Source organism: Egretta garzetta, unplaced genomic scaffold, assembly GCF_000687185.1.
Source record: "Egretta garzetta isolate BGI_Z169 unplaced genomic scaffold, ASM68718v1 scaffold39, whole genome shotgun sequence".
NCBI lineage: Eukaryota > Metazoa > Chordata > Aves > Pelecaniformes > Ardeidae > Egretta > Egretta garzetta.
Genome location: NW_009260945.1, coordinates 2,494,942 through 2,509,962, shown reverse-complemented (window position 1 = coordinate 2,509,962; position 15,021 = coordinate 2,494,942). Strand labels below are relative to the sequence as shown.

Below are 15,021 nucleotides of genomic sequence, written 5' to 3'. Positions count from 1 at the left end.
GACTCAAGTCTTTCAACTTATTTCATCATAAACTAATCAGCACCTAACAGTGGCTTGTTTTGAGAAAGTCTTAACCTTCCTTTTTTCATGAAGTCTCTGAAAGCCAAATGCAGCTCAACTTTCTGTTTCAGACTGTTAAAGGAAGTGAATAATTTGTAAAACTGCTGAGCAGATTGGAAATCATACCAAAAAAAGGTTAGAGGTCTTTTGTGTAAAATGGTAACACAGCTTCTCCTTCTGTATCGTTTTGGTCTCCTTTGCCACAAAATATGTCTGAAATAAAATGAGATCCAGAGAGGTGGAACAAAATGTTATGGAGTCAAAAAGTAATTTCTATACAGGCAAATTAGAGGTAGTAAGAAGTCTCTATTTCAAAGAAGGAGAAGCTTAAGAAAAAATATGCTATCAGTATATGCAGTTAATTAGCAATGTACTTGAATTTACCAAGCTTTGTGTTCATCTGACTAGCTCAACTTTAGAATCAGATTAATGTTATTAATATTGATTTTAGAACTTTTTGTTTTGGATATTTAAAGATCCACCTAGCACAGTGTTAGAATTACATCGTATCCACTAAATTAGGTGGCAAGCCACGAACGTTTACTGGTGTAAGTTTGTTCTCCAGCACTATCTTGAATTTGTCTTTCAGTGTCTTCTCAACCTCTTCATCTGTAAGAGTTGTGATCTGCACCAGGTCCAGGTCCTCCATGTAGTTATACTTCATCTCAGTGAAGGTCCATCCAACTAAGGCATAAAGCCCTTCAGTGGTCTGGAGACTGCAGATTGACTTCTTCTGAAGTATATTCTCTGGACACACCTGTAGGTATGTGTTTAGCTCCTGAAAGTCATTTACATGTCGTGGCTCGAGAGTGAACCTATAGATTTTTCTGATATTCCCCGGTTCTGAAGTATCAGTGAAAGGGACATTTTGCTCAGGAATATAATGCTTCCTTTTGACTTTCTCAAAGTACCAGGTGCCGTTGTCTTCCATGAAGCGGAAGATGCCGGGGATCTGGGGTTGATCCTTCCCAGAAATCAACATCAATGGCTGCCACGCCTGGTAGGCACCACCAAAACCAGCATCTACTATGTAGGAATTTCCCTTGATCACCACCTTCAGTAGGATATGATTTAACTCATCTTTATATGCCTTCTCTGCTGGATCATAACTATTTCCTCCAAGGATACAGACATCATACCCTAATTCTTGCAAGGCCCAAAATAAAAGGTGGTTGCTTTCCAGGCACCATCCACCACGTTTCTTTCTCACAATCTTATTGTAAGTAGATTGTAAATCCAGTTCAATGGTCTCTCCGCAGTGCATGCTGAGGTTTTCGAAAGGAATCGCCTGGATGTGATGCTGGAAGATGACTGTTAAGGTTTGCAAGTCTGCATCCTGATGGGAATCGTTGTAAGAAATTCTTGTGAAATATTCTTGAAGGTCCATTTGCCTGTGTGAGCAGAAAAATAGCCAGTTATTGTTGTGCGGCTATCAAGAGGTTCATTCCTATTTCTGCGGCGCAGGTTAACCAGCCTGCAAAGGTAGCCTCGGCCATTTTATTGAGGATTTGAAAGAAACCTGTGTCCTTGACAGGAGATAAATGCAGGCTAGACCTGCGTGTGTCATCTGTAATTTTTAGAAAAGCAATGAGGATAGGAGCAGGTGACAATAATGCTTTCTCTCTCTCAGATGTTGCCTTCAACCCAGGTGAATGTCTTTCCTATGGGAAGACACGGCACATGGCACAACAGAATCGCTGGCCCCGGATGAGGGTCCCACATGACAAAAAATTTGTAAAACTGACAAGCAACAGGTTTGCAGAAAAGCTGTTAGACCATACTGGCATAAAAGTCACAGCAGTTTCTTACTGTTTCCTTTACCGTAACAGGTAAGCAATTCTTTATTTATCCCACAGGTAATTTAACTGGAAGGTTTTACATTCATGGCTTCAGCTAACTGGGATTAACATCTCAGCGTGTCACCATTTTAGACGGGCTTCCATGTGAAGTAGATTGTTGTTTTCTTCATCCCTTTAGTTTTCCTGTGGAGTTCAGACAGAGCTTTGACCCTGGCTGTTGAAAGGAACTCACTCTTCATTTTTCTAACCTAAGGGTCAGAGGAATTGATAATTACTAAGAATACATTCAAGGTGTATTCATCAGCTTTTGGTTTATTTTGCCATCTTTTACAAACCAAAGACCTTAGTTTCAGCTCAAATTATTCGATATACTTTGTGTCTTCATGTCTCTGATCCCCTTTCCTTTCCCTTCATTAGCAGAAAGAGACTGTCATTGGTACTGGCTGCGTGGCCAAGGTGCAAAAGGTTCCCTATAACACTTCTAATCCACTGACTCATCTGGTATCTGCAAGGATTTCTTTTGCCTTTAATTTAGATTTAATTTGGCTTTTTTCCATGCAAGGATATTTGTTTTCCAGAACAATTCACAATCTGCTAAGTACTGTATTAATTTCCAAAAGGTCTGAGGATTTCTTGCTCCTTGAAATCAGTTGCACATTGCCTGGGAGGATTTTCCAAAAATCATTTGATGTAGATGAGATGGGAGAGGTTACCTTCCAGTGACTTTTCGCAGCTTTGGTCCAACTGCTCCCTTAGGAGTCACCATCGGTTTGACCTGATGCCCAGGCCGGCCCTCAAGTGAGTGCGGAGAGCTTTTGAAAATATCATCTCAAATACATAGGTGGAAATACCCCCGCCACAGCAGGTGAGCACCTCAGATGACCTAATCTCTAGACTTTAACCCCAATTTTGATGCCAGCAGCACAACTTACTTGACTTAGTTGTATTGCTCCTGATCTGCTCTGGTACCAGGATTCAGACTGGCTGATGGAAATACACAGAGAAATGTAATAAAATAGAGGACTATCCCAATAAGGGAATAAGAAGTAAACATTTTCACTTCAAAAGGACCCAAAGAGGCTACATGAAAAAACAGTAATATGTCTTTGATACTGCATTTTATGGGTTTTTTTCCATCCCTTTTTTAGGACAAGGGCACTCATCTCTGGCAGGATCTCCTTGGAAACGCTGGTTGTAGAAAGCCATTCCCTCCCCAACTGACAGCGCACGTGTACATTAGCAAGCCCATCCTGTGGTCCTCTGCCTTGTTTTTCTTTCTATTCCCACTTCTAGCCATTTCGTGTAGCCGGATAGAAACTTCTTCTCCCTCTGATGGTGTCAAGGTGAACCCCTGTGACCAGGAGGGGCTCAAGCAAGTCTGCTAGCCTGGTGGGTCTCATATGTTTGGAATTTGCTTTCAAGACAAAAAAACCAATCAGTCCCTTCTCTGGGCCAGCGGCAGAAGATCTGATGCCCTCCCTATCACCTATCTCCTGGGTCTGGGTGTCCCCATCACCCCGGCAAGAGTGCAGCGTATAACCAGCTCCCCTCTTCCAGCCAGGAGCAACCTCCCCATCAAGAGCTTCCATGGGGTGCTGGCAGTGAGGCTTCAGGAGAACACATTTGGGGAAATTTGCAGCCCACTCCTCAGTTTCCCCAGATGGCCTTTCTCTGCCTCTCATCAGTTTAAAGCCTGTATAGTAGAGATAGCCTCGTCGTGGCTGACAAAACGGGCTCTGACCTCAATGAATACTTAAAGAGGTTTAAGTATAATAAAGATGCAATACAAACTCATTGGCGTTAGGGAGCATTCGCATAAACCAGTGTTTACTCCCTCGCTTTCCCCGCAGGCAGCTTTTCTTCTTGGCACGGCCATTCTCACTTTGCAGCAAGCAAGCCCTCACCCAGGAGAAAGTTCGCATTCCCAAACCAGGTTGCCAAATGTCTTAAGCCTCAGTCCAGGTCTCAGCCTTGTTTGCTTTTGCTCCCACAGCAGCCGAGCTTCATTCAGCATTCATGCACATTTGCAGGAGCAGCGTGGTGGGTAGCAAGACTCAGACGTTAGTTCTGCCTGCCTGCAAGCGTCCCTGGGGATCCCTGTGTCCTTTCATAATTAGGCTGAATAGTTCCTCTCTGCTAAAATTCATGAAAGGTTTCCAAGGTTGGATCTTCTTGCACATGCCTATACCATTTGTTTGATTTTAAGCTACTCTGAGAGTCAGGAGCTGGGTTTTTCGTATGCTCTGGCTCAGCATAAAGGGGTTAGTTTAAGTCACGAGCACTTGGTCTTTGTCCTTAGACAATGTCCTTGCAATGTAACGCGCGCTGTCAGCCGCAGGGCTGCTGTAATTTATACTTTGCTAATATACCTCCAGTGCTATGCACAAGGTATGCAGACACACAGGGGTGGGCTTTTCCAAACCGGCTGACCCACTGCTGCATCAAGTTAAAGATCAGACGCTTGGGCGCTTACCTCTCAGCCAGCGAGCTCAGGCTTTCAGCCCTGGTTTGCTCCAAAGTTCCCAGGAAGAGTTGCACTGGGAACTGCTGCTCTTAAAGGTCCAGGCTGCCTTTACTGCCTGGCAGGGACAGCATTATCCTCCAGCAGAGCAGGAGCAGAGGGGAGAGAGTTCCTTCTTTTATAATCATTTATATTCTGATGGTTTTGTTGGTTTATTTGTATTGGCATATGCATAGAAAGCCCTGTCATGCAATTAATCATATTAGGTGCTGCACAGAGAGCCTGAAAATGATCCAGTCCCCAAATTGCTTACAATATTGAGTGGATTTTAACCTCCCACGTTTCTGACTGAGAACGGAAGCCCTCCAGGAATGCAAAGGAGAAATACAGTATGGGTATCGCAAGCAACTTTTGTAAGTGCTTATAACCCCCGTCACCCGGGACCTTCGGTCTGTGGGGCACCTTGATAGCAAGCCAATGGTTCAAATTCTGATACAGCTGATACATTGTTGATGCATATGTGGCCTGCATCCCTGTAGGAAGTGACTTATGATGGAGAGCTACTAATCCAAGCCAAGGAAGTCACTGATTTCTTGGCAGGGGGTGGCAACTGTTGCATTAATCACACCGCACCGAGCTTTGCTTCGTGGCTGATACCAGACAGCCAAAGCAGCAAGGTCAGATTTGCAAAGTCATTTAGCTGTCTAAATTCCCTTGGGTTCAACAGAATCCCTGTGCTTTGGCAGCGAGGGTGCTGTTCCCAGAGAGCGCTGGACTCCCTGAGCCTACTATGCCTTTAAGGATTCGCCTCCAAAGTTAGTGATAAGGAAAAAGCAAACTAGTGCAATCTGGGATGAAAGGCCTCTCTTTTTTTTTTTTTTCCCCTTCCAACAGAGAACTTCATTCCATTGCTCAGCAATAAAATCTGCTTCTGTGGGTGTGCTGAGCAGGAGGTCCAGAAGCGCTGAGCTGTGCCACGGAGCGGGCAGCAGCCAGAGCAGCAGCCGGGGCATGCGCTCGAGGAGATGAGTCAGCTGAAAGGAAAGTGCTTTTTCCTATTCTTGTTTGCCCTTCACAGGCTGAATCTCTGGGGCAATGCACATAACGCCCTACTCCTTCCCCTGAGCCTGCGAAACAGCCCAAAGCTTGAGAAACACCCAGGCACCGGGAAAGGAACTGGCACAGCCCTTTCTAGTTGTCCCCTGTGCCTGAGTTCCTACAAATGACGGAGCTTCTTGGCTCTGCCATGGACCTGCTCCTGCCCCACACCTCTGTGAGACCTGGCCAGGCTTTTAGCTCCGTCCCGATGCTGTGCCCCAGCTGCCAGGCTGCTGCAAGGAAAAACCCACCAGGTTTGTTCAGTCTTCCACTGGCACAGGGACCAAAGAAGGGGACAGCTTGCAAGCAAGCCAGATCCTGGGACAGTTTCTTCTGACCATCTGTGTTGCAAACTGCAGGTCCACACCATAAGAAGCCCCTTTTTCTTCTTCAGTCTCCTACAGGGTCAGTCGTTAACATTTCCATTTCCCTATAGGATGGGGGAGCCTCATGTGCTGTAAGGGACTATTGCACACATGCAGCCAAATGCATCTCCGGGAAGAGATTTGGGGAACTCACTGTATCTCTACAAAATACATTGTGAACACGCAGAATAGCTTTTATTAACTATAAATTGGAAAGGCCGCAATCAGGTCTCCCCGCAGCCTTCTTTTCTCTAGACTGAACAAGCCCAACTCTCTCAGCCTGTCCTCATAGGAGAGGTGAGGTCCACACCATAAGAAGCCCCTTTTTCTTCTTCAGTCTCCTACAGGGTCAGTCGTTAACATTTCCATTTCCCTATAGGATGGGGGAGCCTCATGTGCTGTAAGGGACTATTGCACACATGCAGCCAAATGCATCTCCGGGAAGAGATTTGGGGAACTCACTGTATCTCTACAAAATACATTGTGAACACGCAGAATAGCTTTTATTAACTATAAATTGGTAGTTATAGATAGCTGCATGTATTGCATAACAAAAAAGGGTCAGTGAGTTATCGTATTTTTAAAAGCCTTAGCTGCATAATATTAGCACATACAAATAATCAGGACAACTGCAGTGATTAATAATTTTTTTTACTTTGGGATACACATTGTAATTTGGGCAAAAACCAGCTGAATAGTTCTTCACAATTCTTGATTTTTTTTATTAAATTGTAATTCATTTCTATAATTTACTTAATTACAAGTGCATAGTTGTAATGCTTCCATGATTTGTACATAAAGGAACAGCAAGCATCATCGCAAAGGGCAAAGTGATTACATTTGAGTAATTCCTCATGCTAAAAATCTTAACCTTTAGGTATCTGATTAAGATTCATCATTTCTCCTTGTATCAATATAATTAATATCACTGCAAACACATCCTCGGTAGAACAGATCTGTTTCAGAAAAATAATTCTGTGCCTGTGTTCGAGTTCAGCCATGATAATTAAGGTGCAAGAACACTCGGGGAAGAGTAGCACTTATGAGCGGAGCGTGTGTTCCCAGCAGTCCACTGCTGGGTGGGAGCAGCCAAAATGCATAGGAGATGCTTTCAGTTCAAAGCAATACTGCTTTTTGGTTATGTCACTAAGGGAACAGGAGTCAGGTAAAGTCTGAACCAAGACAGAACTGCCTGCTAATATTTCTCATTATCGGTTTTAGGCCATAAATAGCCCATCCGTAAGGATCCACACAGTGCAGCCGAGGTGTGGGACTGTCCGACTGCCACGTGAGAGGCCGTTGTGAATGCAAGAGCAAAAAGGACAGGCTTATAGCTTAACTGTAGCAAACTCAGCACTGGATGGTTTTGTTTTTCTGGCTATTAAATTCCAAAAATAATATGATATTCATTTAAGAGGTGGGTATGATTTCCCCCAGGTGGCAGTGCAAAGTAATAAAGAAAGAGACATACAGCTCCATCACTCTGCCCTGCTACTCTGGATGTATCTGGAAAAGCTTTTAAGAGATGAAAGGAGTAGGAATGGGCAGAGTCTGCTTCCAGCTAAGCACAAACAGAAGGGGAGTGATTTGATTGAGCTAGGAAGAAATTATTTGTTCCAAAAAGAGATGCAGGAGCAGTTGTGAAAATCAATTTCTTTTCCAGATCCATGCTAATATGTTCTGCCTTACACTGGTGTAGATGGAAAGAGTAAGCTTAACCTTTAGATGCTTGTCAGAACAGAAATAGAGGGAAAGATTGCACATAATGCCACTGCAGTGAGTTAAAACAGAGACAACCTGCTTTTATTGATGGGTACAAGTTTCTTGTCTAGTGTTATATTGAATTTCTCTTTCAGTGTTTTCTCTATTTCTTCGTCTGCTAGGATTCTGACTTCCACCAGATCCATATTATCCTTATAACTGTACTTTATCTCTGTGAGTTTCCACCCCACCAAAGCTCGGATGCCGTCGGTGGTCTGCAGGCTGCAGATAGACTTGGACACGAACAGCGAGTTTGGCACTGTCTGCAGCTGGGTGTTGCAGGTTCTGAAGTCTTCAATGTCTAGTGGCTGAAGGGTAAAGAGATAAACCTGACGGCAACCTTCTTGTTCCACCTCATGGGGAGCGGAGGAGCTTTGATTGGGAGTCCACTGCTTCCTTTTCTCCTTCTCGAGGTACCAGATCCTGTTGTCCTCCCGGAAACGAAAGACCCCAGGAGCCTGCGGCTGGTCTTTTCCTGAAATCAGCTCCATCGGCTGCCACAGCTGGTAGGTCATCCCAAACCCACCATCCACAATGTAAGGTTTGTCATCAAGCATCACTTTTAGCAGTAGATGATCGATTTCTTTTGCATACGCGTCAAACTCCGGGACAAAAACTTTTGCTCCCAGAAGGGTGACGTCGTAGCCAAGGGTTTTCAGGACCCAAGACAAAAGGTGGTTGTTTTCCATGCACCAGCCCCCGCGTTTCTTCCCCACTATCTTCTTGTAAGTTGCTTCCAGGTCCAGCTCAATGCCTTCCCCACAGTGGATGCTGAGGTTTTCAAAAGGGACCGCTCGGATGTGGTGCTGGAATATATCCGTCAAAGTGGCCAGGTCCCGCTTATCGTAGGAGCCATGGTAAGAAATTCTGGTGAAATACTCCTTGATGTCCATGCTGCCTCTGAGAGAAGGGTAAAAAAAAAATCATAGATTGTGTCAGAAGTGACGGAAGGATCTTCCCCCATCCCTTATAACGGGGTGCTCATCAGTATGGGCAGCCTGCTCAGAAGAGGAGCGGGATTTGACTAATGGCCCTATCAAAGGCAGCTGAGCGGGAGTATTAGCATCGAGGGAAGCCAATGGGACACTGCTGATGAGCACAAATGTTATTTTTAATTGTTTCTTTTACAGCTGTGACAAGAAGCTCCAGCTGTGCTAAGCACATTTCAGTAGAGAGTTCCTGCCCAGCAAGGCTACAAATCTCGGCAGGAAGGAACAAAACCAGTAGCAGCACCATTTCCCGCTAGAAATTATAGGAACTGAGACTCGCCAGATCTGAACCATTTTACTTGAGGTTTCACTCAGCAGAGCAGAAGCAGGAAAGATACTCTCCCACTCTTGCAGAGCAATCCAGAGGCTCCTCTGCAACCAAATCTGAAATAAATCTGCCCTGCCGTGGTATTTCCTTCATTATTTAGGCAACTTGCTCCTGCTGTCCTAGCAGACATGACCTGGAGCGCAGAAGAGAAGGGGTTTTTTAGGGCAGAAAAGGCTGTGGGAGAAGTTTTGGCTCATCTGCTGTGATCCATCTCCCCGCAGCACAGCTTAGCTCTCCGGCTCTGCTAATCACAGCCCTACACCAGCAGCAGGAGAAAATGAAGGTTTGGGCCAAAACTACAAGTTTTCAGGGACCTTGACATTTTCTGACATCATTTTTGGGGTCGCATTTGCTCTTTTAACTCATAGTCTACCCAGCAGTGGGTGGCTGCCTGGGGGTAAGGGTCCAGGCATTGCCCCCCCCATCCCAACGGCAGAAGAAGGGCTCAGCGTGAAGCTGGATTTCACAAGCGCAGGGGTGGAAAGCAGCTTGAGCCTTCCTGGCCCTTGACAGTAAGGAAAAAAGAAAGGGATTCTGCTGTAGCGAAATACTTTTGTTACTCCCCAGGCACCACTAAATTTCAGACGTCTCGAGTACAGAGCGATGATGTTCAGGTTATTGGCTGGAGAGGTCCCAAAATGTTCTCAAGTTCCTGTGCATGATTCTTAAAGAAAGATTTTAAGAAAAAGCCCAACCGTTCCAACAGGATTAAATTCTCAATCTGATGAAAAATGGCACGGGAATTTTGGAAAGGTACTTTCCAAAGTATATAAACAAAGCAATGAAAATAAAAAATTTGCATTTGGAGTAATATCCTGGCAGAAACAGAAGGTGTCCTCATTCGGCTTCCCACATTTCCTAACCTTTGGTAGAAATGTAACAGAAATCCGTAACTATTGCATCATGGCCACCACCATGTCTCCAGCATCTGACAAGCAGGCCTGAAGGATCCCACGTTGGGTTAAGAGCATCAGGTTATTATTCAGGGGATTCTCTCTGTTCAGCTTTTAGCTCGGTCCCAAGCTTTTTCCCCAAAGCCCCAGAACTACGACTCCATTCATTTTTGAAAACTTGGGAGAAACTTAGTTCTTGCCATGTGAACTTTAAACCATCAATGCAATCAGCTGGTTTTCCCTTTCCTTTTTCCCTTTCTTTCACTTTGCCACAGCAGGCAAAACCCGTACAGTAACTTTTACTCAAAGGGAAAATGTTGGTGTGGGGCTTTTCTGTCTGTCCACCTCCTGCAGGTGTTTATAAGGCCCTTTCGACTGTGGTATCTGAAATAAGTCAGATGGCACGAATGCCCGGTCTGCTTGAGGCTGATAAATAAGTAAATAAACCAGTGTATTTGTTACCCCGAGCAGCTGAGCGTTCCCCGCTCTGCCATTACACCGTTTGCTGCTGTGGATTTGTCTTCAGACAGATTTAACTTCCTGGTTAGGAAGTGCTCAGCTACCAATATTCAGGGTTTTAAAAAAAAGGCTTACCTGGAAAATCAGTTCAAGCACCAGTGTATCTCCGGGGTTTAGACGGGTGGCTTTAGGCTAATGCAAGTGGTGTGGCTGGCTGTCCTTTACCTAGCAGAGGCAGGGCTTGAGGACTCTTCTGCAGCTCCTCGTCAGGGGAATGTCTTTTCCTTCAACTTGCTTTCACCCGCCTCTGTCAGATTGCAAAAGCTGAAATAAAAAAAAAAAAAAAACAAACCAGAAGGGTGGAGCATGAGAGCTGTAAGTGAGCAAGCAAAACCAACAGCACTGACTCAACACGCCTGCAAAACCTGGCTGTTACTAGAGCAGAGGCTGCTTCACGTTTTCACTCCTTTCAGGCTTCCAGCAGGGGCTAGCTCAGGCTCTGACGGAAGGGGTATTTTTCTGGTTCGGTAGCTAGCTGAATGCATTCAGGTTAATATATACATGTTTTTCCAGGGATTAGGTTACTATTTGCTTGGAAACATGGGAAGAAATCTTGCATGCATTCAATCTGAGAAGGTTTTTGCTCTGTTTATGAAAAGCAGCAAGATTTCGGCACAGTAATTTGCACCTGTAACCCCCTTGCCCCCATCAGCACCCACAAGAACTTCAGCACTGCCTTTGCTAAATTTGCTCTCTCTGATTTACGTGCATTTTTTTTGATTACAGAAATTTCATAGAATGTAAGAAAGCATGGGGAGAGCAGCGTGTCACCTTTGGTCTTTGCCCACAAGTCTTTGCTGAGGGTGTTGTGGTGGTGAGGATGCTATCGGCAAAGTGATGACTGGGGAGCGCTAACACATAGGGAGCTCTGTCCTTTCGGGGTGTTTCAGACTGCTTTTGTATCTACAATTTTTGCTTGCATTTTGCCAAGCTGAAGTCTTGTTAATTCTCTCATATATACAGCTGCATTCTTTCCTGTTAGTTCCCCAACAGTAGTTCCAGTCCTTCGCATTTAGTACCAACGGCAAGTTTCAAACACTGATTTATTGGAATAATTAGCAGAGATAATAAATCAGACCAAACCTAGATGTCTGTGGTAACCCACCACACAGCTCCACTCCCATATCAAAATGTGGCTCTTTATCATCCCATCAGTGGCTGGTGTTGTCTTGCCCGACAAGCAAGAACCGATGCCCAAACTGCGAGGCACCGAAGGGAACGGATTACCTGCCCTCGGTGGGCTCCTCTGGGCAGGGCCAGTTTGGTGCAAAGAGAAGGTTCATATTCCTGGGTGGATCTTGCTCTATGTGGAATAATCCCTTCTCTTCCCACAGGCTAGGAGCCCCTCATTTTCACAAAGAGAAGCCAAAAGCCAAGCAGAAAAGCCACAGTCCTAGTGGGAAGCGTACTGAAAAGAATCCCCTGGAGCCGTCACCATGCAATGTGCAGAGGACCTGGCCGTACTCCTTGGCCAGAGTCACCTGGGACCAGAGCTGGTGCCAGAGGTGGACACTTGCCATGCTCCCTCAGGCAAATATGGGAAGTGCTTGGGGATCTGTCCCAGCTAACTTTGGGGGCCCGTTAAGACACAAGTGTTTTCTATCCAAGTAGCAGCCGAAGCCATTTCTCCCAGTACTTTAATACTCAGCTTTTCTGAACTCCTCTGCCTATCATGTAGTGTTTTCTTCCAGTCTTTCAGATTCTCATCCCAACTCACTATCCTATGCTGTCATTCCTGCATCACTCTCCTTTTTTTTCCTGTCCTGCACCTTTTGCTCCTCGAGCCATTAAACTCACGAGCTCTCATTCTCCCCAGGCGTGCCCCAAGGCCATCAGAGGGCAAAGCTCACTCAATGAGGGCTAAAGGTAGGAAAAGGCTGATCTTCACCCAGGAGCCTTGCCAGAGTCTGTTTGCATTTCAGCTCTGTGCCACATCACTGGGGTTCATTTCAGACCTCCTGGGTCAATAAACTGTGATCACGGCTGCGGGGTAATAGGGCCATGACGTGCCTGCACCCATCCCTAAAAGCAGCAAAGGGCAAAGCTCAGCTCAGGCTGGCTGGGTTGCAGGGAGGGTGACTGCAGGGTGAAGGTACAAATGGGAATATCCTTAGGAAGGATATTGCTGTCCACCTGGACACCCTAACACAGTTTCCCAACCTTGGCAGGAGCTGAAGCTGCTTGAGCTTTTTTCCGGCAGACCCTCAATGTAATTGCACTCATTTTTATTTATTTATAAATTTAAACTGCTGACAGCATTTAATTTATTACTGAAATCCTTCTCTCATCCTAACTCTCCTGAGAGGTTGCATCAAATATCCCTCCCCCCCTCCCTCCCTGCGTTAACAGAGTATTTTATGCTGCAATATTTGCCGGGGGAAATAAAAGCATAGGGTGCCCTGTTTGGGGTAATAGTCAAGTGTCTGCTCACTGTTAAATAACTCGCCCCTAGAATGGCTTCTGTGATGGGCTGTATAACAAAGCAAGGTATATTGGATGATATGGTATGATATGGTATGATATGGTATAATATTATATTACATTACCTTACATTATATTAACTGGATGCTTAAGATACAAACTGTATGGTATTCTACTTCACTATCTGGTTTTGGTGGGGAGAAGAGACACTTTTGAAGTAATAAAACGATCAAGGTGTTTTAAATGGAATTAGTATAAAATCTTAAATTCTTACACAAGGTCAGATTCTCCCATCCTGCTGAGCTCTGAGTCGCTGGAAAAGGAAATGCTGCGCACCCTGAGTGGTGGGCTCTACCCTTTCATTTCCGAAGGGAATTTAATAGACATAGGCTGCCCTAATACAAGACTGGTAAATAATATTCACGGCCTGTAAACATATTCATAATGGCAGAACTCCCTCATGCTTTATATACATTGCCTTCCTTATGTAATTATAGATATCAAAAAGCTGTGGCTACATAGCTTTCCGGATTTGTATCTGCCGCATCCATCATGTGCAGTTTTGGTGGTGTCCACCCCACCGGCCGAAGGCTGAGCCTGCAGCTACAGCTGCAACTTTTGCCCATGGGACTACAGAAGGGAGTAGCTGTGCAGGACATTGCTTGCCTTTTTCTCAGTGAGGAAGACACCAAATCTCAATGTTAGTGTTTCCACTATCTGAGGCATCTTTCTGAGGGCTGGTGAGTGTCCAAAATTATCTTCTCTGCTTATCTTTACCCTGCCAGTATGAGGTTTTTCACACAAGCCAACACCAAGGGTGTTAATGCAGACCGAGGAGACCACTTTGGTCTGTAGGGCCTTCCAGTCCTGAGGGTTTCAGCATAAATCTCTTACATGTAAGTGGTGGTAATTCAGTTAAATTCCATTACAAGGGGAACAATCGGCTTTTCTACATGAACGGCTTTATCTCATAGAGGGTTTGAAGCAAAAAAATACTTTAAGTAACTGCTTTGATGGAAAATATGCCCATACATCTGGCTGTTATTCTCCTCTGAATCGTGACGGCTGCAGTGGGACACATCAGGGTGGGATCCTCGTCAAAGCATGGTCACAGCGCCGTGGAGGCACCCTAGAGCTGCTTCTGCCACCCCAGCATGAGGCTCTGGGGTGCATATTAGGAAGGAGAAGTTGTCTTCCATTTTGCAAGCGATGATCCCACCCTCGACATGCTGTTACCATCTCCATCTTGTGGGCCACCTCTCCTGGAGATGCCAGCAGTGTTGTCGAGCTATGAAAATGTTGAGGAGAAAGTCCTGCAGATTGGATCCCCAGCAGGGATACATGCTGGTTTCTCCAATCATGCTGGTAGCTGGGTCTGCAAGGGCTGGCGAGCAGCTGGGGAGGCTATGAACCGCAGTGGCAATGGCTTTGCTGGCATCTGGAGACGAGGAGTGGTGGTGAGCACTGAAGAGGAGGGTGAAGAAGACAAGGAGAGTGTGATGGTATGTATGCGCGAATGCTGTTTGTCCTGGTAGCTGGAGAAGGGGCTGGAGGAGAAGCCAGCAGCCTGGTTAACAGCCTGGGAGCTTTCTGTATCTGAGTGCCCTCCTCGCTCAGGGCTGCTGTGGCCGGAGAGCTCTTTACCAAACTTTTGGGGTAACTCGGGCTTTTGCAGCAGCTCTTTGGCCAGCTTTGCCCCGTCCCTGCTAGCTCCTTCATGAGAGAAATGCTGTCCTACCTGGGCTCACATACTTTTCCTGTTGCCCACCTGATACATCCAGAATCCCCATGGCCACAGACTCCTCTGGTTTTTCCTTCTGAAGGGTCCGGTTCAAGACAAGCTGATCAGCAGTTAGCAGTGGTCTCCTCCAGAGCCTGGGGTGTGCAGGTACTGATCCTGGAAGCAAAATAAACCAAAACTCACTCTGCCACACTCAGACACGTTTTTCTCATGCAGCACTCGAGCGTGCCGATAAGGCGGCACCAGGAGGTCAACTTGTATGGGCAGGCAAGGAGCAGGGTTCCCCGTCCCGGGCAAAGGGAGCTCATGGAAAGGATCGGCAGACCCCAGCCCTTTCCACGCTGAGTGTTTGGAGCAATGCACGTCTGCAAGACACAGCTGCCGTTTGCACTCCTTTCCTCCGCATCTGATTCCCCCCCCACACCCCCCCCAGCTCCCACAGGCGCTGCCCAAAGTGCTCCTTACCAGCCCGGAAGTTAAACAGCACCCGCGCGGTCACATGTAACTGGTTTCAAACAAGAAATTCAGCATGGCCGTAACAGGATTAGAAACCAACTCTCCCCGCCAGGACCTGGGGACAGAGCCA

General features: G+C 45.9%; 2 protein-coding genes across 3 annotated transcripts; both read right to left on the bottom strand.

The window, feature by feature from the left end:
• Positions 1–448: 448 nt before the first annotated feature.
• LOC104133745 (arylamine N-acetyltransferase, liver isozyme) lies at positions 449–10,428 on the bottom strand. The gene is made up of 2 exons (XM_009647181.2): positions 10,349–10,428; positions 449–1,451 (listed from the first exon to the last, which is right to left on the bottom strand). The coding sequence occupies exon 2, from the start codon at positions 1,445–1,447 to the stop codon at positions 560–562; it is 888 nt and encodes a 295-aa protein (XP_009645476.1). The 5' UTR covers positions 1,448–1,451; positions 10,349–10,428; the 3' UTR covers positions 449–559.
• On the bottom strand, positions 6,556–10,430 carry LOC104133744 (arylamine N-acetyltransferase, pineal gland isozyme NAT-3). Of its 2 annotated transcripts, none has more exons than XM_009647180.2 (2): positions 10,349–10,430; positions 6,556–8,444 (listed from the first exon to the last, which is right to left on the bottom strand). In XM_009647180.2, the coding sequence occupies exon 2, from the start codon at positions 8,435–8,437 to the stop codon at positions 7,565–7,567; it is 873 nt and encodes a 290-aa protein (XP_009645475.1). In that variant the 5' UTR covers positions 8,438–8,444; positions 10,349–10,430; the 3' UTR covers positions 6,556–7,564. The 2 variants fall into 2 exon arrangements, with proteins under 2 accessions (XP_009645475.1, XP_035758478.1); XM_035902585.1 differs by lacking the exon at positions 10,349–10,430 and adding an exon at positions 8,967–9,008.
• Between the last annotated feature and the right edge of the window lie 4,591 nt (positions 10,431–15,021).